At 39.7% G+C, this 25,900-nt stretch overlaps 1 protein-coding gene across 2 annotated transcripts in view; it reads right to left on the bottom strand.

Annotated features, from left to right (window-relative positions):
- LOC130906380 (androgen receptor-like) overlaps positions 1–25,900 on the bottom strand; it is an 83,383-nt gene that overhangs the window by 39,585 nt on the left and 17,898 nt on the right. For both annotated transcript variants that reach the window (XM_057820660.1, XM_057820659.1), the window contains exons 2-3: positions 20,881–21,032; positions 20,700–20,816 (exon numbers count right to left, since the gene is read on the bottom strand). In XM_057820660.1, coding sequence (XP_057676643.1) covers positions 20,700–20,816; positions 20,881–21,032 — 269 coding nt within the window. The remainder of the gene's footprint in view (positions 1–20,699; positions 20,817–20,880; positions 21,033–25,900) is intronic.

The raw sequence follows: 25,900 nt of genomic DNA, 5'->3' as shown, positions 1-25,900 counted from the left end.
ATAGTCAGGTGTGCTTTATAGTGCGAAAATTACGGTATATACAGAATTTGCCACAAACCTATGGTTCCCCCAAAATTGGAAAAAAAAAAATCCCATTTGTTTCTAATGGGATGCCATTGACGGCCATGTACGTCATTCCATTCATTTCTAATGGCCCAATTTCCCCTTTATTTACAATGGTAGAAAAACATGGGTGGTTGTGATTTTTGACCAAAAAGTTACCATTACAGGCCATTGACAACTGGCGCCCAAGTAAGTTGATGCCATTTACAGCCATGTATCTCAATTCTATTGATGTCAATATACTTGGATTCCATTGACAGCCATGCATGTCCATGCCATTGACAGCCATGTACGCCGATGCTATTAACGGCCATGTACGTCCTTGCCATTGACGGCCATGTACGTCAATGCTATTAACAGCCATGTACGTCCTTGTTATTGACAGCCATATATGTTGATTCTATTGACGGCCATGTAGGTTCATGCCATTGACAGCCATGTACGTCGAGGTCAGCGACGGCTATGTACGTCGATGCCAAAGACGGCCATGTATGTCCATGCCATTGACTGCCATGTATGTCGAGGCAAATAACAGCCATGTACGTCGATGCCATTGACACTGATGTATGTCCACGCCATTGACACTGATGTACGTCCACGCCATTGACAAACATGTATGTCGATTCTATTCATGCCAATGTACTTGGATTCCATTTACAGCCATTTAAGTCCATGCCATTAACATCAATGTAATTCCATGCCATTGACTGCCATGTAGGTCCATGCCATTGACTGCCATGTATGTCGACGACAGTGACGGCCATGTATGTCGATGGCAGTGAGGGCCATGTATGTCGATGGCATTGACGGCCATGTATGTCGATGGCATTGATGCCATTGGACTTAATAATAACAATAATAATAATACATTTTATTTGTAACGCGCATTACATTTGAAAAACAAATCTCAAAGTGCACATTGCCAAAAAAGAATAAAAAGACTAAGAATAAAAGAGTAAAAGCAAAACTTGGATTCCATTGACAGCCATGTACGTCCATGCCATTAACATCAATGTACGTCCATGCCATTGACAGCCATATATGTCGATTCTATTGGTGCCAATGGACTTGGATTCCATTGACAGTCATGAATGTCCATTCCATTATCAGCAATGTACGTCCATGCCATTGACAGCCATATACACTGTATGTCAATTCTATTGGTGCCAATGTACTTGGATTCCAATGACAGCCATGTACGTCCTTGCCATTGACGGCTATGTACGTCTTTGCCAATGACAGCCATGTACGTCCATACCATTGACAGCCATATATGTCGATTCTATTGATGCCAATGTAATTGGATTCCATTGACAGCCGTGTACTGTACGTCCATGCCATTAACATCAATGTACATCCATGCCATTGACGGCCATGTACGTCCATCCCGATGACGGCCATTTACGTCCATGCCGTTGACAGCCATGTACGTCCATCCAATGACGGCCATGTACGTCGATGCCAATGACGGCCATGTACGTCCATGCCGTTGACAGCCATGTACGTCCATCCAATGACGGCCATGTACGTTGATGCCAATGACGGCCATGTACGTCCATGCCAATCACGGCGACGTACGTCGATGCTAATCACGGCCATGCACGTCGATGCCAAAGATGGCCATGAATGTCGATGCCGTTGATTCCAATGAACTTGGATTCCATTGGCAGTCATGTACGTCCATGCCATTAACATCAATGCACGTCCATGCCAATGACGGCCATGTACGTCCAATACATTGACGGCCATGTACGTCCTTGCCAATGACAGCAATGTACGTCGATGCCATTGACACCAATGTAAGGAGGTTGGACAAAATACTGGAAACACCTTTAAAAAATCAACAAAAAGTAATTTAATATGGTGTAGGTCTGCCTTTTGCGGTAATTCTAGCCTCAATTCTCCGAGGTATTGATTCATCCAACTTTGACTTAAGATAGTCATTCTTCACTTAGAATACCCTGTAACTAAAGTTACCATCACAATTTCCTCAGAAATTGCATTTTCTACTTAATAAAAACTTTCCTCCTGAAGATTTCATGGTTTTTCCAAAGCGCACAATTGACTAAATCGTGTCCAATTTGCATTACATTTTGGTTTCATCCTCCGCTAAAAAGCAGAGTGAAATGGAGAGACGGCGAATGGACAAAGTGCACTACTGAAATTGAAACGCTGCCGCTGCTGACAACCTGCTGCACTTACACACCAATCACATGAAGGTTATTAGATTCTAATCATGTTACGCCGCTCTCTTAAGTTATTCACGACCACTGACTGCGATTGGCGTTCAATCATTCACAGCAAAATGGATTGGACGTCTATCCCCATCAATGGCAGCCACTGAGTTAACTTTTTTGTTACTATTCACAAGCCTCACTGATGTAAAATGATTATCGGTAGCTTTGCGTGTCATGCTAAAGCTACCATCTATAATAACCCAAAATGGCGTTTCTTCGTTACGCTGCCTAGCCAAAACCGTTTGACCCATCGACCCCGTTCAAACTCCCAAAACGACCGGAATTCTGACATGATGTGGCATGACCTAAAGACAGCGATTCATGCCAGACATCCCAGGAATCTGACTGAACTACAGACGTTTTGTAGAGAAGAAAGGACCAAAATTAGACTCCTTTGCTGGGCTGCGGGAGGAGGGATGGGCTGCGCTGACCCCCCACCCCTCCCGGGCTGGGTGGGTGGGGGCCAAGGCCCTGTGTCAGTGCCCGCGTGACGTCTCCGCTCGTCTGCGTGCCCGGCGGGGCTCGCGTGTGGCTGGATGATATTGGGCGCGCTCAGGCAGGGGATCCTGGTGCCGGGATTGGCGATGGGGCGTTGTAGGGTCGGTCACCAACGGGCTTACACTCACAAGGGATTCACACGATTACTGGGTTCTAGATCACAGAGATGATTTGTGTACGCTCTACTCCTTTCTATCACTTAGCTTATAGACTCCCCCACCTTATTCTCCCTCTTTCCCTGGTCATCAGGCCCCCCACATGGTGTCAACCGGAAATACATTTAGCTGACGATATTAGGCGTTCAATGTATTTCTTGTTGTTGTTTGTGTTTCTTTTCTTTTGTTCCCCCATAACCCCTTCCTGTTCGCTGTTTTATCATAATAAATGAGGTATGTTGAATGATCACAAAGAGAGTATGTCGGACTCTCAATGTGAAACATTAAAACTGTTCAGACTATCCGGGCAATTAGACTTCCATTCTCCGTCTGAACAGGACAGGTTAAAAAAAAAAAAAGAATATTCAAATTAAATTTTGTTGCTTCGGGTATTCGTTTAATTAAAGTGGCATTGTAATGGTTTATTTTTTAAGTGTTTACATTTAGTTTTATGGATTAGGGTGGAAACACTGCCCTCTGGTGTGCCTCATTTTACATGGCTGAATCCAACTGCTCCCTGTTAACACCAACGTAAGCGAAGTTTTTGTTTGGGCTAATGTTTTTGAACGCATTTGTAATTTAATTTATAGGTATATTTAGTCGTTTTTTTGTGGGAATACGAGTCTGAACCATTTGTCAGGAGCATTGTTAAAAAAAAGTTAGTATTTTAGAGCATTTAAGATAGCGGAATTTTGCTATGTAAGTTAGCCAGTTGTTCTTTTGTTGTACATAGATCCTCATTTATTTATTTTTTTATACCGTGTGAGGCTCACCCCATGTATTTTAATTTTTCATGTTCCTTATCCGATTACTCGATTATTCGAACTGACTAGTTCATCGATTAATCGACTACAAAAATAATCGATAGCTGCAGCCCTAAAATGAATACTTCAAGAAGCAAAATTTGAGTCGAAGCTTTTTTTCCCCTATCGAATTACTCGAGTTACTCAATTAATCGTTGCCGCACTACTGGACATGTCATTGACGCCCTTTTCAGTGACGGTCATGAACATCGATGCCCATGTACGTCCATTCCATTGATAGGAAGTGACCTGTAGGCAACAGGAATCAGTAGGAAGTGACCCACTTTGCTAACCATTACAAGTTACCGTCACAATTTCTCAAAAAATTGCATTTTTAAAGCTTTTGAATGACATGATTTGGTCTCCTGGATAAGTGCTCGAACCAGATTAGATAAATGTCCAATCCATATTGAGTGGGAGGGATGACAAAGATCGTTTGGTCGCTGTGATAAACACACCGTGAGGTTCTTGTGAGGTGTATATTGTTTTTGTACGTTTTAGCATGTTTTTCACCAACATTTCCGGCTTTGTGTGCTTGCCACAGAATAGGAGGAAAACTAAAATTTATCTTTGGGTTTCCTTCCCTGCCGACTTGAAGAAGGTCCCTATTTGACGATGGGAAGTCAGTCCAAATCACTTCATTTGCTCATTCTCCTGCCTGTTGTCTGGCAGTAAATGTTAATCGTCAGCTACTGTGGAGAATCTCTTATTAAAACTGCGGCTCACTTCAATCAATATTGAATTGTCAGTTTTAGACACAACTTAAGCCATCTTGAAATGAGGTGAAAGTAAACCACAGATGATATAAGGCCGTGCGTATCCAAATGTTGATCCCTTGACAAACATCAAATTAAAATGTTTCATTAAAAGTTCCTCGTGGCAATTTTCTGTCAACTTTTCTCTATTGATTTATTAAATATATAGCTACATTGCCCTCCATAATTATTGGCACCCCTGGTTAAGATGTGTTTTTCAACTTCTAATATATTTTTTTAATTCAAATAATATGGGACCTTAATGGAAAAAAGAGAAAAATCCAAACTTCAATACAAGTGCATTTCTTCAGTGGGGAAAAAATCCCACATAAAGACAATTATTTGACATCAAATAATGTGTGTCACAATTATTAGCACCCCTGGTGTTAATACTTTGTACAATCTCCTTTTGCCAACAAAACAGCATCTCATCTTCTCCTATAATGTTTCCCAAGATGGGAAAAGACCGAAAGAGGGATCTTCATCCATTCCTCTTTGCATAATCTCTCTAAATCCCAGACCCAGTGACGACCCATCTTCAGCTTTCGGGCAGAGGGCAACAGATTTTGATTTAAAATGTCCTGGTATTTCAAAGCATTCATGATGCCATGCACCCTAACAAGGTTCCCAGGGCCAGCATGCGCATCTCTCGTGGCACGCCAGACCCACTTAGAGTGTTTGTTGCCAAAAAACACTCCAAAAAAAACACCACAGAAAAAGACCGTGTGCTTTGGTCAAATGAGACAAAGATTGAGCTTTTTTGGGGGGGGGGGGGGGGGGGCATTCCTCCATGCAAATCCCCTCTAGAGCAGTGATGTTTTGGGGCTGTCGTTGGGCAACACGGACTTTCAACTCCCTCCACAGATTTTCTATGGGGTTGAGATCTGGAGACTGGCTAGGCCACTTCAGGACCCTTGAAATGCTTCATACGAAGCCCCTCCTTTGTTGCCTTGGCTGTGTGTTTGGGATCATTGTCGAGCTGAAAAACCCAGCCATGTCTCATCTTCAATGCCCTTGTTGATGGAAGGATATTTTCACTCAAAATCAATACATGGCCCCATTCATTCTTTCCTTTACACAGATCAGTCGTCCTGGTCCCTTTGCAGAAAAACAGCCCCAAAGCATGATGGTTCCACCCCCATGCTTCAGAGTGGGTATGGTGTTCTTCGGATGCAATTCAGTATTCTTTCTCCTCCAAACTCGAGAACCTGTGTTTCTACTAAAAAGTTCTATTTTGGTTTCATCTGACAATAGCACATTCTCCCAGTCCTCTACTGGATCATCCAAATGCTCTCTAGCAAACCGCAGATGGGCCTGGACGTGTACTGGCTTCAGCAGGGGGACACGTCTGGCAGTGCAGGATTTGAGTCCCTGCCGGCGCATTGTGTTACTGATAGTAGCCTTTGTTACTGTGGTCCGTGCACTCTGTAGGTCATTCACTAGGTCCCCTCGTGTGGTTCTGGGATTTTTGCTCACCGTTCGTGTTATCATTTGACGCTACGGGGTGAAATCTTGCATGGAGCCCCAGATCGAGGGAGATTATCAGGAGTCTTGTCTTCCATTTTCTAATAATTGCTCCCACAGTTGATTTCTTTACAACAAGCGTTTTACCTATTGCAGATTCATTCTTCCCAGCCTGGTGCAGGTCTACAATTTTGTCTCGCGTATCCTTCGACAGCTCTCTGGTCCTGGCCATAGTGGAGTTTGGAGTCTGACTGACTGAGGTTGTGGACAGGTGTCTTTTATACCGATAATGAGTTAAAACAGGTGCCATAAATACAGGTAACGAGTGGAACCTCGTTAGACCTTGTTAGAAGAAGTAAGACCTCTTCGACAGCCAGAAATCTTGCTTTTTGTAGGTGACCAAATACTTATTTTCCACTCTAATTTGGAAATAAATTCTTTAAAAATGAAACAATGTGTTGTTTTTTTCCCCCACATTCTGTCTCTCATGGTTGAGGTTTACCCATGTTGACAATTACAGGCCTCTCTAATATTTTCAAGTAGGAGAACTTGCACTAAATACTTATTTGCCCCACTGTATTTACCGTATTTTTCGGACTATAAGTCACGTTTTTTTTTTTCATATTTTGGCTGGGGGTGCAACTTATACTCAGGAGCGACTTATGTGTGGAATTATTAACACATTATGATATAACTTCACATGTTATTTTGGTGTTTTGCAGTGACACTGATGGTTTTGTAAAGTTGTTAGCATGTTCTTATGCTATAGTTACCTGAATAACTCTTTATAGCTATGGCCACGTTCGCGTTCTGCCTTTGGCAGTGTATGTTCAATTGTATTATTGACTTTTTTATCTTGAAATGGATGCATTTAGTTTGTGGCGCTTTCACGCCCACGTGAGGGCGCACTCGCACTTGTTTACTTGACACGCCAGAAGAAGACGGACTGCTACGTAGCTCTGAGTGGGCGAGTTAGCTAGAGAGAATAGACGGATGCGAACCTACTTTCATTGTTTATGCTTTTAAATCATCTCTACAGAGGCAACGCCTGCGTGTATCATCTTTTCTGTTGTTGTTGTGTGTTTTCCACCCGCGATCGGACACTTAGAGCCAGTTGTGTGGTTGTTTGAACGATGTGCTAATGATAGCGAACGCATGCTAACCTGTTACTTATTACTAATAGTACCTAATTATCATTTATTTACGTTGATGCGAACCTGTTTTCTATCGAGGACCAAATTGATTCAGCAAATTATACGGACGTCCAGCATTGTCTTTTGGGAGTTCGCTGTATAGCCAGGACAGGCCGTAGCGTAGGACAGTATATTCACATTTCGTTGTTCATACACTGTACACTGTACATTTATTTAGCATGTTGTTCTCTATTGTATTTTTATATTAAATTGCCTTTCAAGATGACATGTCTGTTCTATGTGTTGGATTTTATCAAGTAAATTTCCCCCAAAAATTCGACTTATACTCCGGTGCGACTTGTATATGTTTTTTTTCTCTTCGTTGGGCATTTTATGGCTGGATCGACTTATACTCAGGAGCGACTTGTAGTCCGAAAAATACGGTATTATCGGTTATCGATATCGGTATCGGCTTTGAGGAGCAGGAAGTTATCGATATCGGTTTCAAAAAATGGATATCGTGCACCCCTAACGTCGAGAGCCATCAATGGCAGCCAGTGAGCTAACTAATTTAGCCAAAAATAATGTGAGATCTAATTGCCATAAATGTGGCCCTCGAACCAGAATGCGTTTGCCGCCCGTTCCAAGTCATGATAGCGCCTGGTTGGTTAAATTTGGTAAAATGCCCATACAATGAACCTTCACATTTCTATTCATCAGTCAAATGAAAAGCTGGAAATATCGGGTAATGAGGACGGCGTGCAGGAGCCGCATCCTGCTCTTGCGCTATGAAAAAGCTCTGTCGGTCGCTATTGAGGAAATAATTAACATTCCGGGAATAATTCATTTGATCTAAAAATTAAACCGTTTAAACCATACTCGAGCAGATGCCAAACTAAATTCGTCAAATCAACTATCGTTCGCTCTAACCGAAAGATGAATAGCAAACGAGGACATGAACAACGTGTACCGTTCTGTGATGAGTTAGGCCCTCAGGAAAGTGCTGACCTCAGCCATGGCCTAATAATGCTAACTTGCACCAGCATTATGGATCAAATCTGGTTCGTATTCAATTATTAATATCTTTGCTGCACATCATTGGTTCATTGTTTGTTCACGTTGAGTAACACAGGTTAAAAACAAGAAGAAGCCATTGTTTTTTTTCTTTCTTTACTACTAAAAACAACACAAATGAAAGATTGCATCTATTCAGTTTGAATGCTAATTTCTCAATTTGCAAGTCTTATTTGTATGAAAACAACAACAACAAAAACTGCTTTTAAGACTGAAGGATGAAAAATCTTCCTGAATCGCTACAGTGAACCATTTAAAAGGTGATTGGTACCAAAAAAAACCTTTTTCATCGTGAGAAACTGGAAATCCATGCGGGTGATTCTCAGGAAAGCTATACATTACGGTAATGAAGGACATTTACTAAAGCTAGCTTAAAGCAACACTAGGTTAACTTTTCAGTTTCAGTCAATTTTAGCAACTCAGGTGGACAAAAGCAGTAGTGTTTTGCCTTAAAGTGCCTGTGACAGAAAAAAAAAAAAGTCTTAAATTGCATTATTATTTGAATTAGAATCATATTTTGAGACGATTTGATATACAACAATTTGGCAAAGCGCAGATGACGAGAAATTAGTCCTTTAATCCGCTGCTGAGCCCCGACTGTCTTTATAGTGCTCTGGTGTCCCCAGCTGGATGATGACGTCGGCAAGGTAACAATTTCATCTGATTTAGAATTCAGCCCATTGAGGGGAAGATTCAGAACATTGAAAATGCGACAGAGCAGCAAAATGTCCCGATATTTTCAATCTCTGTACTCCAATATTTTTAAAGAATATTCTTTTTATCTTTATATAAGTATTTTCCCCAATTGCTAAATAAATGGTATGGTCATGACTAGAGATGTCCCGATCGATCGGGATGATCACGTCATTTTCAAAGTAACGGAATCGGCAAAAAAATATCGGCCATGCCTTTTTCTAATATATATACAATATATTTTTTAATTAAATTGTTTTCTAATTGTATTTAACGTTACAAACATAATATGCTACACTCATCCAGAGTCTTTAGTTTAGGCTTAAGGTAGGGTTCTCAAATTTATCCCGATAACGGCAGTAATTAATTTTCTAAAAAATTTATCACGTTAAAATATTTAGCGCAATTAATGCATGCACTGCACAACCCACTCACGCATTGTCGCGCTCACTCTGTAATGGTGCCGTTTTACCTACATAGAGAGATAAAAGGCAGCGTAAAATGAGTAGAGTGAATTTTGGCAGCCTTTGGAGCCTTTTTTTAATTGGCTATACCCTTACAATCCCTCTCCCTATGATTAGAAATATCATGGGAAGCATTGTGGGGAAGCAAGGTAGCAATTGATCTTTTTCTAAACACCTTATGTTATTTCCCAACGTGGAGAAGATATATCAATTGGTAGCACTATGCACAGTCATGGTTCCACTTCCCATCATGCATTTGGGCATGGCTACAGTGTCATTTACTGAATGCTCAACAAACACACTAGATGGCAATATTTAGTCACAATATACAAAGTCACAAGTCTTTCTATCCGTGGATCCCTCTCACAGAAAGTATGTTAATAATGTAATAATGTAGCCCCATATGGAAAAGTGAAATGTCTCCGATCTGATAATGGTACTGAATTTACAAGCAAAGCATATCAAACATTGCTCATTAAAAATGCAATTAGGCATCAGACCTCAGCACCATATTCTCCCCATCAAAATGGGACAGCTGAGCGAAATTGGCGTACACTTTTTGACATGGCAAGGTGCATGCTTATTGAAAGTAGTTTGCCGAAACAATTATGGACTTATGCAGTCCAAACTGCAGCTGTGATTAGAAACCGATGTTTTAATAAACGTATAGAGCAGACACCAATCCAAATGCTGACAGGAAGATGACCAAATTTGTCTAAAATGCAAAAATTCGGTTCGGAGTGTTTTGCCTACACTCAAGACAAAAGAAAACTTGATCCAAGAAGTGAAAAATGTATTTTTATTGGCTATGACAAATATAGTCCGGCATACATTGTTTATTTCCCTGCCAGCAGAAAGGTACAGAAACGGAGATTGGTAACATTTGTGACGAAATCGGGTGAAGAAAAACCGACTAATCTTGCACCTAATAATGATGATGATGACGACTTCATCCAAAACAGGTCTAGTAAGTCAGAACAACCACAAAGTATTGAGATAAAGCGTGAGCCTGAGTCTCCTAGAGATGGACGTTACCCTACTAGAGAAAGGAGACAGCCAGACAGGTACACAGATTGTAGTGTTTTTAAAGAGAAGACTGATCAAGTCCAAAGCAATATAGATTATTGTTACACTGTTATGTGTGGTATACCTGTGTCATTCACAGAAGCTGTAAAATCGGATAAATCAAAAGAAGGGATAAGGAAATGGATTAACTTATAGAAAATAACATTTACCTTGACCAAGCTGCCCGAGGGCAAGAAAGCAGTGGGGGGTAGATGGGTAAAGATGCAAACATGTTGATATTAACCCTTGAGAGTCGAAGGACGCGCCGGCGCGTCCTCAGCGCACGTCGTCTTTGAAGCGCCCTCGCGTTTTAATTACGTCACCCACATGCCGTTGGTTGGTCTCGTTTTAAAGTGCGGAAGTTGCGGTTTACTCTCGTTGTTATTTGAAGTCAATCGACCAACTAAAACGTGAGATATTGTCATTTAAGTTTTATAGTTTTATTGTCCTCTCAAAAAAACATTAAAACGCTGCATGGATAATTTGTTTATGTCTATATTTCCATCATTTCTTGTCCTTTTTCAAAACGGAAGCTCCATGAAAAAAACACAAATCAAACGAACCCTTTCGAAGTCACAGTGGAAGCACAACATGCGTTTTTTTTTTTTTTTTTAAATAAATATAACTGCCGTGCGAGGTTCCACCGAACGAGAGGGAGGAGTGTTCTGAAGCAGCGAGGTGGCGACCGACGGCTGTTTGAATCGAGCGAGCGACTTTGTGTGACTTTGAGAATGAACGGATAACTAAATTTAGCGCAAGCAATTGTGCTTTTTGATCAACGTGAGGAAGAGGATGGTCCAAATTCGTCATCATCGTCTTCTTCGGAAGAGTCCTCGAGTGAAGATAGTGACGGATTTGAACACGTGGGTGACGCCATCGACGAGCAGAGGTAAGCCAACCCACTTTTTTTTTTTTTTTTTATGCTGCTGAAAAAGTTTCTTTTGAAAGTTTCTTTTGATATTGCAAGACAAAGTTAATTTTGATGCAATATAAGTGTGTGTTTGTGTATATAATAATAAAATGTGCATATCGGATCAAAGTATAATTTGTGGTCTTCCTTCTATATGAAGATTAGGGATGTAGCACATATTCAGCTATGGTATTCTTTCTATTGTCATACATATAGATTTCCATTATTATTTATTTCTGTATATATTTTTATTTTATACTTTATTATTTTCATAAATACTGACTTTTTTTTCATGTACATTTATAGTGACAATGAAAGTAAAGTGAAATGAAAATGGAAGGGTGGAAAGAGGACCGACACCCCATGGAAGTGTGGGCTGTGTGATGTAGCCCTGTGTCTAATTCCAGGACGAAACTGCTTTTCGGAGTGGCATGCCTGAAAAAAATTTAACTTATTTATTGTAAATATTTTTGAAAATACTTTTTTCCCCAATGTTATATATATATTTTTTTGGGAATGTCCCACCGACGGGAGTCCCTGGGGACGACCCAGGACACGCTGGAGAGACTATGTCTCCTGGCTGGCCTGGGGACGCCTTGGGATCCTGCCGGAGGAGCTGGTTGAAGTGGCTGGGGAGAGGGAAGTCTGGGCTTCCCTGCTAAAACTGCTGCCCCCGCAACCCGACCTCGGAGCAAGCGGAAGATGATGGTATGGTATGGTATGGTATGGTATGGTATGGTATGGTATGGTATGGTATGGTATGGTATGGTATGGTATGGTATGGTATGGTATGGTATGGTATGGTATGGTATGGTATGGTATGGTATGGTATGGTATGGTATGGTATGGTATGGTATGGTATGGTATGGTATGTTAAAATCAGTGGCGCCTCCAGAAATTTTTCATAGGGGTGGCCAGATGGGGCCCACTGAAAATCTTGGGGTGGCCAAAACTAAAAGCCATAATTTCAGGTTTTCATTATATTATTGCAGTAAAAAGGTCAGGGGAAAACTATCAGAAACATTTAAGGACACAGCTACTGATATACTTTGGTGTATTGTGTAATATTTGATGTTACTAATGATTCAATGTGTATAGTCCATAACTGTCCAGTCAACATTTTGAGTTCCACAACAATTCTGTTTTATTGTGTTATCTATATATTAGGCATGAGGTGTACATTTAACTAGGGCTGTCAAACGATAAAAAATTTTAATCGAGGTAATCACAGCTTAAAAATGAATTAATCGCAATTCAAACCATCTCTAAAATATGCCATATTTTTCTGTAAATTATTGTTGGAATGGAAAGATAAGACTGATATATACATTCAACACACTGTACATAAGTACTGTATTTGTTTATTATAACAATAAATCCACAAGATGGCATTAACATTATTAACATTCTTTCTGTGAAAGGGATCCACTGATAGAAAGACTTGTAATTCTTAAAGGATAAATGTGAGTTTATATATTGTGACTAAATATTGCCATCTAGTGTATTTGTTGAGCTTTCAGTAAATGATACTGTAGCGATTTAACTGTTCTGCCCAAATGCATGATGGGAAGTGGTGCAACCATGACTGTGTGTGGTGGCTGCAAATGCTATATCTTCTCTACGTTGGGTACACTACAGGGTGTTAAGAAAGAGATCAACTCCTGTCGTTCTTCCCCACATCGTTTCCCACAATATTTGTAGTTGCTGTGGGAGAGATGACAAAGCTTTTGCCAATTAAAAGCACGGCCCCAATGAATGCTTGTATCTACTCCACTCACTTGACACTGCCTCTTATCTCTGTATATAAGTAAAACTGCGCCATTGTAGGCTGTTTGCGGATGCGTGAATGCGTCGCACTGCGAATGCGTTAATTGCGATAAATATTTTCACGTGATTAATTAAAAATAATTAATTACCGCCCGTTAACGCGATAAATTTGACAGCCCTACATTTGACAAAATAAATGCATTCATTTGGGATGAAATGCATAACTCATGCTACAACAATCAAACGATATACTGGCAAGCGGGGTGGCCAACCAATTTATAGGGGTGGCCGTTGCCACCCCTGGTGCCGCCACTGGTTAAAATGTTAGCGTCATGAGAATCAACCATGCTTGATTTGCTTTCAAGGCTCTAGTAAGAAAAACCTGCGAATCTCTACAAAACGTTGAGTGTGATACGCCGCAAGTGAACGTACGTGAAAGGATGCTCTTTTTAGCCCCGACCGGAAAAGCTACAATCACGACATTAGACGACGGTATTTTGGCTCCGCAAGTTTGCCACCGACTAGTGCCCAAATTACCGGCGAGTCTGCCGCCTTAATTCACGTGTCAGCTTCGTGCCTCCTGTACAATTTTCACCGTAAACAGAATGAGAAAATGAAGAGGACTGGAAATTGAAGGAGAGCTAAATTAGTCCACTACACGTCAATCTTTCTAGCCTAATGTGACAAGCAGATCGGGCTGACGGTAAGGGGAAGCGAATGAAATAGGTGTAAATTGCACAGCGGCTCAGTCAGGGGCTTGATTATGGCTAACATCCCCTATTGTGATGATGCTGCAATTGACGAGAGTTTTCCAGGATGTGCGGTAGAGAAAGACTCAAGTACTCGGCTTTTCTTGGCAAACCATTAATACTTTTACAACTTGGCCTTCCTTCTAATATGTTTTGTTCGTCAAGTACGTGAGGCACAGTATACCAGTATATCATTAAAGAAGGGAATAAAGCACTGGTTTGTCAATGCCACCACTAATGATTATTTTCAAGTAGACCAATGACCTCAGGTATAAATCATGTGTTATTAACCCTTTAACACCGAACGTGTCGGCAGCGACGCTGTTACGCATGTCGTCTTTGAAGCTTCGTCACGCTGTAATTACGTCACCCACGTGCCGCTGGTTGGTCTCATTTGAAAGTGCGGAAGTTGATGTCCATGCCAGTTTTTATTTGAACTCAATCGACCAAGAAAAACAGGAGATAATGTCATTTGAGTTTTATAGTTTTATTGCACCCATAAATATGCATTAAAACGCTGCATGAACCATGTATCTATCTCCATATTTCCATCATTTCTTGTCCTTTTTCAAAACCGAAAACAGCACAAAAGACTACATATCCCAAGATCCGTTGTGATGTCAAGAAGGACGAACCGAATGTGAACATTTTTAATAAATTGCCGAGCTAGGCGCCAACTAAGGAAAAGGAGGCATGAACACCGGTTGGATTGCGCGAGCGACTTTGAAATGTGCAGATTGAATCGAAAACTAAATTTAGCGCAAGCTAATGCATTTTTTTATCAACTCAAGGAATATGATGAGCTGTATTTGTCGTTTTCCTCGGATTAGTCGGCATCTCGGCGAGTAGAAGTGACAGCAGCGCTCAAACGGCAGAAGAGTAGGCTGTGTGACGTTCTACGTGACGCAGCTCAGTGACCTTTTCAAAAACAACTTTATTGAGTGCGCAAAAAAAAAAAAAAAAAACTTTATCGGGTCGCATGCCTGAAAAAATTGAATTGAACTGAACTACTTGTCAATATTTTTGAAAATACTTTTTTTCAATGTTATATATATTTTTTTCTTCACTATGAATCTTTTCAATTTTTATATAGATGTGTGTTCGAGAAGCTTGATTGCATGTAGGTATACTTTAGATAAGGTGATGGGTATAATACCTAACTTCACAAAGAGATATCCTCCAAACCCTTTTTGTGTTGGATAATATAATTTTTTTCCCTCACTATTTTGCACAGTATATAACCTGTATTGACCATAGTATGTGTAAAGGCCAAAAACGCCTATGACCATACCCGCTGTTTGTGTGGAATAGTCAAACAAAAAACTATTCAATCTTATTTTTTTCTATTGAATGTTTATCATAACAAGTTGAATAAATATTATCAAGCTTCAAAACGGTTGGTCAAGCATGTTTGGTTGTCAATGGGACACCAACATTACAAATTTTGAAAAAATATTTTGGGATTTCTTTGTCTTTTTGGGTCCAAAATGTGGATTATAATTGGTCAGTGAAGAAAACATGAAGTTCAAGGTGTCCTGAAAAAAGGGACCCAACTTGGCCATTGTGAACATTTTTTTCTTTGAAATATAAAGGCAACATCAAATGCATGCAAATTCGGCCAAAATAGGCTTAGGTGTTAAAGGGTTAACTGTAATATCACGCTGTTGGAAATGTGCATTGGAACTAAAAACTATGCGTTGAGGAAAGTTGGACTATGATTTTGTGTCCTTATGTTACATTGCTTTCTGGATAGAAGTAGTTAAAGTGAGTAAGGTGAAAAGTGTCAATTGGTGATAGTTTTTGAGATACAGTATCTGTTCCAAATGTTCAAATCCTAACACTTTAGGCGAAAATGGGTATTCATTCAAATGGAAATATCTAGGTAAACATATCTACCTAAAAAAATTGTCTACCAGAATGTCAAGTTGTAGGCAAGAGCTTTGACATATTATGCTGCAACAGTCATGGTTGCACTTCCCATCATGCATTTGGGCAGAAGTTAAATGGCTGCAGTATCATTTACTGAAAGCTCAACAAATACACTAGATGGCAATTTGCATCTTCATTTCAATGGTAAGTGTCACCTTTTTCCTTGTTTGACCACCTGTACCAACCTTTTTGAAACCTGTCTTGATTCCTCTCGCAAGAAAGTTTGCCGTGCGTCCGTCCGCGGTGCTGCCATGTAGTCGTATTTCGAGCATGTCGTCAGATTTAGGAACAAATGGCCAGTCAAATTTTACATCGGCTGTCGAAAAAATCGTGTGTCGAAGCGGTCGTATGTCGAGGTACCACTGTACTTTGGGGGAAAAAAACATGTCTTATATGTACATCTTTCCAATGCTGTTAAAGGGATCCTCTATTTTTAACTCAAGTAATTCTTAAAAGATAAATGTTAGTATGAGTTACTATAATAACTTCATATTAAAACCCCTCTTAATGTTTTTGTTTTAATAAAGTTTGTAAAATTATTTTAAGTGATAGGTCGCCATTCTTGTTACGTCGCAGTGCGTGACGTCACCGGTCCCGTTGCCGAAATTCCAGCGTGTCACTCGTTAGCTCCCAACATGTCGTCAGTTCTACCCTTTCATATTTGAACCAGATCTGAAAAGTGAAGAGCAGGACAGCACTGTCGGTCGTTCACAAGACGAGCTTCAGGGAAAAATATGTGCAACAAATACCTGATAAGACAAAAGTTGGGCAAAACTGGTGATGCGAGAGAGTGCTGTTGAGAACTCCTGTTGGGAGCGAGAGTGTATGCTGTTTGGAAATCCGGTTTTATTAGCAGATATTCAAGGTAAGCATATTGCGTTTTCAAACTTATCCCAATATAATTATGTAGATTGTTAGCATCCAGAGCTGCCGTTTGCTTTACATACAGTACAGGCCATAGAGCACACCTTCTGTAATCCATGTCTTGCACATTGTAATGCGTGGTAGCTAGGATACATGTATAAAAGTACCAAAAAGGGGAGAAGCTTCTACTTATGCACATTTATTCACAAAAAAATTATATTTCCACCTTCACCACTCTTCACTCGGGAGCTCAGGAGTAAGCAAACACGCGTTCGCTGACGAACTCCAACATTGTTGTAAGGTCCACGTCAGAGTCACTGTCGTCACTGTAGCGTGCCATAGTGCTTCAATTATTTAGTATGATTTGGGGAAAACTCCCACGAAGAATAGCCAACATAAAAGATAGCAATAGTAATCCAAATCTGCGTTTTTTACTCACTCTGAGATCCAGGAATTAGACCGATCCCATGACAATGTCTCAGCCGCGATCAGGCCGTCGATTCCACAAAATAGACTGATCCGAAAAGCCGCGGTGGGACCGACGAATCAAAAAAATGGACGGATCCGAAACCAATATTGCAGACGGATCCAGAAAATAGACGGATCCCTTACTTGACTGAGGATCCAGGAAAAATGTTCGGGCTCCAGTTGTAACGCGTGGTGGGTAGGATACGTGCATACAGGGACCAAATAGGGGGAGAAGCTTCCACTTATTCACATTTATTCACTAAAAATAATAATTCCACCTTGACCACTCACTTCACTCCCCTTGTTTCCATTTGACTGGAAATTGCATCCAAAAGCAGCACATCGTGGCATTTTACTTCGCGAGTTTAGGCAGCAATAAGCAATTGTTGAACACGCTACACATTTGGAAAGATCCCAATGACGTCATCACTGCGAGCCCGCAAACCATGGCGCCAACTAACGGTCAAAATATGGACTGAATATTATAAAATATTGCCATTGATTTAACATTTTATGTGTTTCTAACAACCTATTTTCGTACAAGAGAACAATTGTGGTTTATTAGAGCCTACATGTATTTAAGTTAGAGGATCACTTTAAATCTGAATAAATACACTGAACATACCCCAAAAATAACTAGAGATGTCCCGATCGACCAGCATCCCGATCGATCGGGTCCGATCACGTCATTTTCAAGTATCGGAATCGGCAAAAAAATATCGGACATGCCTTTTTTTAATATATATATATTTTTTAATTAAATTGTTTTCTAATTGTATTTAACGTTACAGACATAATGTGTTACACTCTTCCAGAGTCTTTAGTTTAAGCTTAAGGTAGGGTTATCAACTGTATTGCGTTAACGGCGAGAATTAATATTTTTTACATTTATCACGTTACAACATTTAACGCAATTAACGCATGCGCTGCACAACCCACTCACGCATTGTCGTGTTCAATCTATAATGGCGCCATTATTCCAAAACAGTATATAGAGCTAAAAGGCAGCGTAAAATGAGTAGCCTTTGGAGCCTTTTTTTTTTTAAAAGGCTAAAGCCTTACAATCCCTCTCCCAATGATTAGAATAATCGTGGAAAGCAATGTGGGGAAGAAAGGTAGTGATTGATCTTTTTCTTAACACCTTATGTTATTTCCCAACGCAGAGAAGATATATCAATTGGTACCACGATGCACAGTCATGGTTGCACTTCCCATCATGCATTTGGGCAGAAGTTAAATGGATACAGTATGATTTACTGAAAGCTCAACAAATACACTAGATGGCAATATTTAGTCACTATATACAAAGTCACATTTATCCTTTAAGAATTACAAGTCTTTCTATCCGTGGATCCCTCTCACAGAAAGAATGTTAATAATGTAAATGCCATCTTGAAGATTTATTGTCATGATAAACAAATACAGTACTTATGTACTGTATGTTGAATGTATATATTCGTCCGAGTTTTATTCATTTTTTTTAATGCATTGCCAAAATGTATATGATCGGGAAAATTATCGGGAATGATTGGAATTGAATCGGGAGCAAAAAAAAAAAAGCAATCGGATCGGGAAATGTCAGGATCGGCAGATACTCAAACCAAAACGATCGGGATCGGATCGGGAGCAAAAAAAACATGATCGGAACAACCCTAAAAATAACCTCCGCCTCTACTTCAGATTTTTTTTCCTTTACTCTGATTGGCTGCTGGCTAGAGGGCGGGGAGGAAGCTCAAAGTAGGCAGATGTATGCATTTTGAAATGATTGTTTTCAGAGCTAAGAGTTTTAATTTCGATTCAAACAATCCAGTAACCCACACACATTTGAATGAGCATCTTACTGTTGATAAAATATCCAACTGGAAACGAGTAATGAAATATAATGTTGGAAAAAAAAAACATCGGTCATGTCAAAAGCATAATTCAAACTTAACTACCCTAATTTTCGCACTATAAGGCGCACCCGACTATAAGCCGCGACCCACCAAATTTGGCCCGAAAACGGCAGTAGTTCATAGATAAGCCGCACTGGACTATAAGCCGCAGCTATCCTCACTGTTTTATGGGATATTTAAACCAAAAGATAGTAACCGGTCACACTTAATTTGACAGCGGCATCATACGACTGTCATAAGAGCAAATGAACCACCATGAATCTTTGAACCAATTGGCTGCAAAGCTTCATTCCTTCAAGAAGCTTCATTTGGCCATCACTGCTCCCTTGGTGGAGACAGGCAACCTCTGCTGCCAACTGCTGTAAACACTGTTGTCATCCAACATGCCTCCTAGTATGCATTGCATTGTACAGATGTAAATTTGAATCAAAATTCATGTTCTGCGCTAATCATTTCTTCAGTTACTGTTCCAGTTGTTTCATCAATTGTTAGTTATGGTATTTGCCAACACTTTATTTGACAGTGGCGACATAAGACTGTCATTAGACAATCATAATCATTGACATGACACTGTCCTGAGCATTAATGAATGCTTATAACTAGGGCTGTCAAAATTATCGCGTTAACGGGCGTTAATTAATTTTTTAAATTAATCACATTAAAATATTTGACGCAATTACGCAGATGCCCCGCTCAAACACATTTAAATGACAGTTCAGTGAAACGCTCACTTGTTAATTGTGTTTTATGGAGTTTTGCCGCCCTCTGCTGGCGCTTAGGTGCGACTGATTTTATAGGCTTCAGCACCAATGAGCATTGTGTAAGTAATTATTGACATCAACAATGGCGGGCGACTAGTTTATTTTTTGATTGAAAATTTTACAAATTTTATTAAAACAAAAACATTAAGAGGGGTTTTAATATAAAATTTCTATAACTTGTACTAACATTTTTCTTTCAAGAACTACAAGTCTTTCTATCAGTGGATCGCTTTAACAGAATGTTAATAATGTTAATGCCACCTTGTTGATTTATTGTTTTAATAAACAAATACAGTCCTTATGTACCGTATGTTGAATGTATATATCCATCTTGTGTCTTATCTTTCCATTCCAACAACAATTTACAGAAGAATATGGCATATTTTATAGATGATTTGAATTGCGATTAATTGCGGTTAATTACGATTAATTAATTTTTAAGCTGTAATTAACTCGATTAAAAATGTTAATCTTTTGACAGCCCTACTTATAACAGATGTTATTTAGTGTTATCCGGCAAAAGATTTCACTTTTGAATGGATGTACAAATTCAAGCTGGAAATAAATGAAGCTAGTGACATAATTTCCCGGATGACACTTAGTGACATAAGCATTCAGTAATGCTCATGATAGTATCATGTCATAATTATGACTGTCTTATGACAGTCTTATGATGCCGCTGTCACATAAAGTGTTACCTATTAACTCAAATAAATCAACATATAAGCCGCACTGGACTATAAGCCACAGGCATCAAAATGATGGAAAAAAGTAGCGGTTTATAGTCCGAAAATTACGGTAAACCACTTCCCGCTTAAGTCAGGCACGTTTACGAATAGCTCAGCTCTGTTTTTCTTCCGTCTAGTATTACAGCGAGGACTGAGCTAGATAAGGTCCTGCTCTGCTCTGCTCCGACCAAATGCAATTTGTCAAGTATTTGAGTCCACCCTACCTCCTAGAGTCATCCCGGCTTGAAAGCACTTCATCAGCCTACAGGACGGACAATTTTTTCTCCTCAGTTTGTCAATGGTGCAGTCGTTCTTGCTGGCGCACAAGTATTTCTGCTTGCCTTCGGAGAAAGAAGAAGAAGCTTATTTTCAATTTGAAGATGTGTTTGTGACTCTTGTCTTTACCTTCTGCCGCTCTTTTGAAGAAAACCTTGCAGCTGCCGCAAGTCAGCGCACCGTAGTGGCACCCGGACGCCTCGTCCGAACAAATCAAGCATGTTCTCTGTGGCGGGTAGAAGAACTCCATGGGGATCATGTGCTCTCTGCTCATCTCAAACCTGCAGTCCGCCACAACAAACATAGTGTGTATGTGTCATTAATGTCACAATAAAATCAGATTGAATTATTATTAAGACTGAAAAAAAGGGAAAATGGCTGGAAAAGCCCCCCCACCCCCAATCTAACCATGTATAGAATCCAATGTTTCATCACATCCGGAAACAATTTATTATTCAAGATATTAGAAAATATTTCCTTCCTGCATCTTTTAATCTATTTTTTCCTTTTAATTTCATGTTTTCATGCACGGTAGCGTCCTGAACAGCATGTTCCGGGACAGAACATTACACGATTACACGTAATCAAGAGTGAGTTGGACATCCCTGGGTAACCTGTGGCTAGCTTAAAATGCTGTTGATTTAATGACAATTTGCTACACTTTGATCTTAAAGAGGCTCTGAAACGGTGTGCAAGTCAAAAAATGAAAATGACTGAATTTTATGTTTAGAAAACAAATTTGGCACTCAAATCTAGTGTTTGTTTGACCATTTCCTTGTTATTCCACACAAAACAATAAATCAAGGAACGTCCACTTTTTCTCAGCAATTCTGATTGTGACATCACAACCAGAATTGATGATCACGTCTAGCTTTCTAGTGCTGAGTTGGCTAGTTAGCTAGCTACAGTGGTATGAAAAAGTATCTGAACCTTTTGGAATTTTTCACATTTCTCCATAAAATCGCCATCAAATGTGATCTGTTCTTTGTCAAAATCACACAGATGAAAAAACAGTGTATGCTTTAAATAACACCACTCAAACATTTATAGGTTTTCATATTTTAATGAGGATAGCATGCAAACAATGACAGAAGGGGGGAAAATAAGTAAGTGACCCATCACCACTGTTCTTAATCTTACTTTAAAAAAGTAATTAATTACAGTTACAAATTACTTCTCCCAAAAAGTAATTGCGTTAGTAACTCAGTTACCTGAATGTAAAAGTAATTAATTACCGGCAAAGTACTAGTGAAAATTTTCATGTTTTTTTATCTCCCAAAAAAAAAAAAAAAAGTTCTGAATCAACCGTTAAAGTTGTTAAAATTGCGTTATTGCATTAGTTCCCTGGCTACTTTCGACATGTGTAAGTTTTAAAACTGTTTCATCATTTAAAGATAGATTTAAGTCTAGATTTTGCCGATTTAGGAGCATTTTAGATAAAAAGTGACTTCGATTCGCTAGGAAGGTTCTCTACAACAGAGCCTTCCTGAGAGGTCTACTGCTTTAAGATGGCGGCTGTTTACTAACACTAGTAAAGTTCAAAAAGTTAGTAAAGTTAGTTCAATATATATATATCTTGCTAATGCCACCTTGTCTGTCATTTGCATCTAGTTCTATAGTATGTGATATCTAACGTAGCATCATGTGGGCGTAGTTTGTAGGCTATCGGCTACAGTCAGGAGCCACCTAGCTTCGCGTTTCCAACGGCGTCACCACTCCTGCTCTGCTCTCTCGTCTCCGTGAGTCCGTCTCTCTCAGTCTTTTCTCGCGTCATTCATAGTAACGCATAGAAACGCGTGCCTTTCCCGCCTCAGTAACGGTAATGGCTTTGCCAAGATGAGAGAAGTAATTAATTAGATTACTCACTACTGAAAAAAATAACGCCGTTAGTAATGCCGTTATATTCTAACGCCGTTATTAACAACACTGCCCATCACATTTAATATTTTGTGGCCCCACCTTTGGCAGCAATAACTTCAACCAGACGCTTCCTGTAGCTGCAGATCAGTCTGGCACAGGACTAATCCTGGCCCATTCTTCTCTACAAAACTGCTGTAGCTCAGTCAGATTCCTGGGACGTCTGGCATGAAATGCTGTCTTTAGGTCATTCCACAGCATCTCAATAGGGTTCAAGTCTGGACTTTAACATGGCCACTCCAGAATGTGTATTTTGTTCTTCTGAAACCATTCTGAAGTTAATTTACTTCTGTGTTATGGATCATTGTCTGGTTGCAGCAGCCATCCTCTTTTAAGCTTCAACTGTCTGACAGACGGCTTCAGGCTTTCCTGCAAAACATCCTAATAAACTTTTCAATTCATTCTTTCATTAATGATTGCAAGTTGTCCAGGCCCTGATGTAGCAAAACAGCCCCAAATCATGATGCTCCCTCCACCATGCTTCACGGTGGGGATGAGGTGCTGATGTTGGTGAGCTGTTCCATTTTTCCTCCACACATCATGTTGTGTGTTACTCCCAAACAATTCAACTTTGGTTTCATTAGTCCACAAAATATTTTGCCAAAACTTCTGTAGAGTGTCCAAGGGCCTTTTAGCGAACATTAAACCAGCAACAATGTTTTTTTAGACAGCAGTGGCTCCCTCTGTGGAGTCCTCCCTTGAACACCATTCTTGGCCCTAGTTTTACATATAGTTGATGTGTGCACAGAGGTATTGGACTGTGGCAGTGATTTCTGTAAGTCTTTAGAAGACACTATAGGGTTCTTTTTAACCTCTCTGAGTATTCTGCGCTGAACTGTTAGAGTCATCTTTGGTGGACGGCTAACTCCTTGAGCGAGAAGCAACAGTGCCAAACCCTTTCCATTTGTAGACAACTTCTCTGACTGTCGAGTGATGAACATCCAGACTTTAAGAGATGGTTTTGCATCCTTTCCCAGCTTTATACAAATCAACCATCCTCGATCGCAGGTCTTCAGACAGCTCTTTTGACCGAGCCATGATGCACATCAGACAATGCTTCTCATTCTTACCAGGTGTGTGTTTTATAGTGGGCAGGGCCGCTTTAAACCACTCATCAGTGATTGGGCACACACCTGACTTTAAATGTTTAGTAAAAATTGGTTTCAACTGCTCTGTGAGGTTCCTTATTTTCCCCCTTCTGTCATTGTTTGCATGCTATCCTCATTAAAATAGCAAATCCTATAAATGTTTGGGTGGTTTTAGTTAAAGCAGACATTGTATTTTCATCTGTTTGATTTTGACAATTTCAGATCACATTTGATGATGATTTTATACAGAAATGTGAGAAATTCCAAAAGGCGTTCTCCTGCTTCTGCCTTCCCCTTTCTTCTCTTTCTTTCTCCACGGACCGTTTGTTGTTTTCATCTGAGGACTTGAGTTAATGATTGCAGCAAATAAATAAATAGATAAATGGGCTGTCCTAATCATTATTGTTCCGTTCGGGTTCAAATTGGAAGGGCAGAACCGACGACATGTTTTTGTAGTTAAAGAGTGACACTGTGGAAGTCCGGCAGCGTGGCCACGTGACGTCACCGCCCTGTGACGTCAACAACAATGGCGAACTACTAGTTAATCTAATTTTACAAATGTTATTAAAACAAAAACATTAAGAGGGGTTTTAATATCAATTTATTATAACTCCTACTAACATTTATCTTTTAAGAACTACATGGCTTTCTTTCTGTGGTTCCCTTTAAGATACTGATTAGCATCATCGCTAACTAGCTTAATGCTCCATGCTAAGTAGTAACTAAAGATGTCCCAATCGATCGGGTCCGATCACGTCATTTTCAAAGTATCGGAATCGGCAAAAAAATATCGGACTTGCCTTTTTGTAATATAAATATATTTTTTAATTAAATCGTTTTCTCATTGTATTTAACGCTACAGACAAAATGTCTTACATTCATCCAGAGTCTTTAGTTCTGGCTTAAAGTAGGGCTATCAAATTTATCGCGTTAACGGCGGTAATTAATTTTTAAAAAATTAATCACGTTAAAATATTTAATGCAATTAACGCATGCGCTGCACAACCCACTCACGCATTGTCACGTTCAATCTATAATGGCGCCGTTTCACCTATATATAGAGCTAATAGGCAGCGTAAAATGAGTAGAGAGAATTTTGGCAGTCTTTGGAGCCTCTTTTTAATTGGCTAAAGCCTTAAAATCCCTCTCTCAACAATTAGAAATATCGTGGGAAGCAATGTGGGGAAGAACGGTAGTGATTGAGCTTTTCCTTAACACCCTATGTTACTAAAAACACAGAGAAGATATATCAATTGGTGCTGCTACGCACAGTCATGGTTGCACTTCCCATCATGCATTTGGGCAGAACAGTTAAATGGCTACAGTATCATTTACTGAAAGCTCAACAAATACACTAGATGGCAATATTTAGTCACAATATACAAAGTCACAACTATCCTTTAAGAATTACAAGTTTTTCTATCCGTGGATCCCTCTCACTGAAAGAGTGTTAATAATGTAAATGCTCAAACTAAAACGATCGGGATCGGATCGGGAGCAAAAAAATATGATCGGAACAACCCAACAGTGTGGGACTTTTTTGATTCAGAAACAAGATACAGTGGTATGAAAAAGTATCTGAACCTTTTGGAATTTCTCACATTTCTGCATAAAATCACCATCAAATATGATCTGATCTTCGATCAAAATCACTCAGATGAAAAAACAGTGTCTACTTTAACTAAAACCAGCCAAATATTTATAGGTTTTCATATTTTAATGAGTAGTATGCAAACAATGACAGAAGGGGGGAAAGAAGTAAGTGAACCGTCACATTTGATATTTTGTGGCCTCCCTTTTGGCAGCAATAACTTCAACCGGAAGCTTCCTGTAGCTGCAGATCAGTCTGGCACATCGATCAAGACTAGTCTTGGTCCATTCTTCTCTACAAAACTGCTGTACTTCAGTCAGATTCCAGGCACGAATCGCTGTCTTTAGGTCATGCCACAGCGTCTCAATGGGGTTCAAGTCTGGACTTTGACTTGGCCACTACAGAACGTGTATTTTGTTCTTCTGAAACCATTCTGAAGTTGATTTACTTCTGTGTTTTGGGTCATTGTCTTTTTGCAGACTTGTATTAACATTTATCTTTTAAGAACTACAAGTCTTTCTATCCGTGGATCCCTCTCACAGAAAGAATGTTA

The sequence above is a fragment of the Corythoichthys intestinalis genome, chromosome 18, assembly GCF_030265065.1.
Source record: "Corythoichthys intestinalis isolate RoL2023-P3 chromosome 18, ASM3026506v1, whole genome shotgun sequence".
NCBI lineage: Eukaryota > Metazoa > Chordata > Actinopteri > Syngnathiformes > Syngnathidae > Corythoichthys > Corythoichthys intestinalis.
The sequence above is the reverse complement of the archived record's forward strand: the minus strand, read 5'-3'. Positions and strand labels throughout refer to the sequence as shown.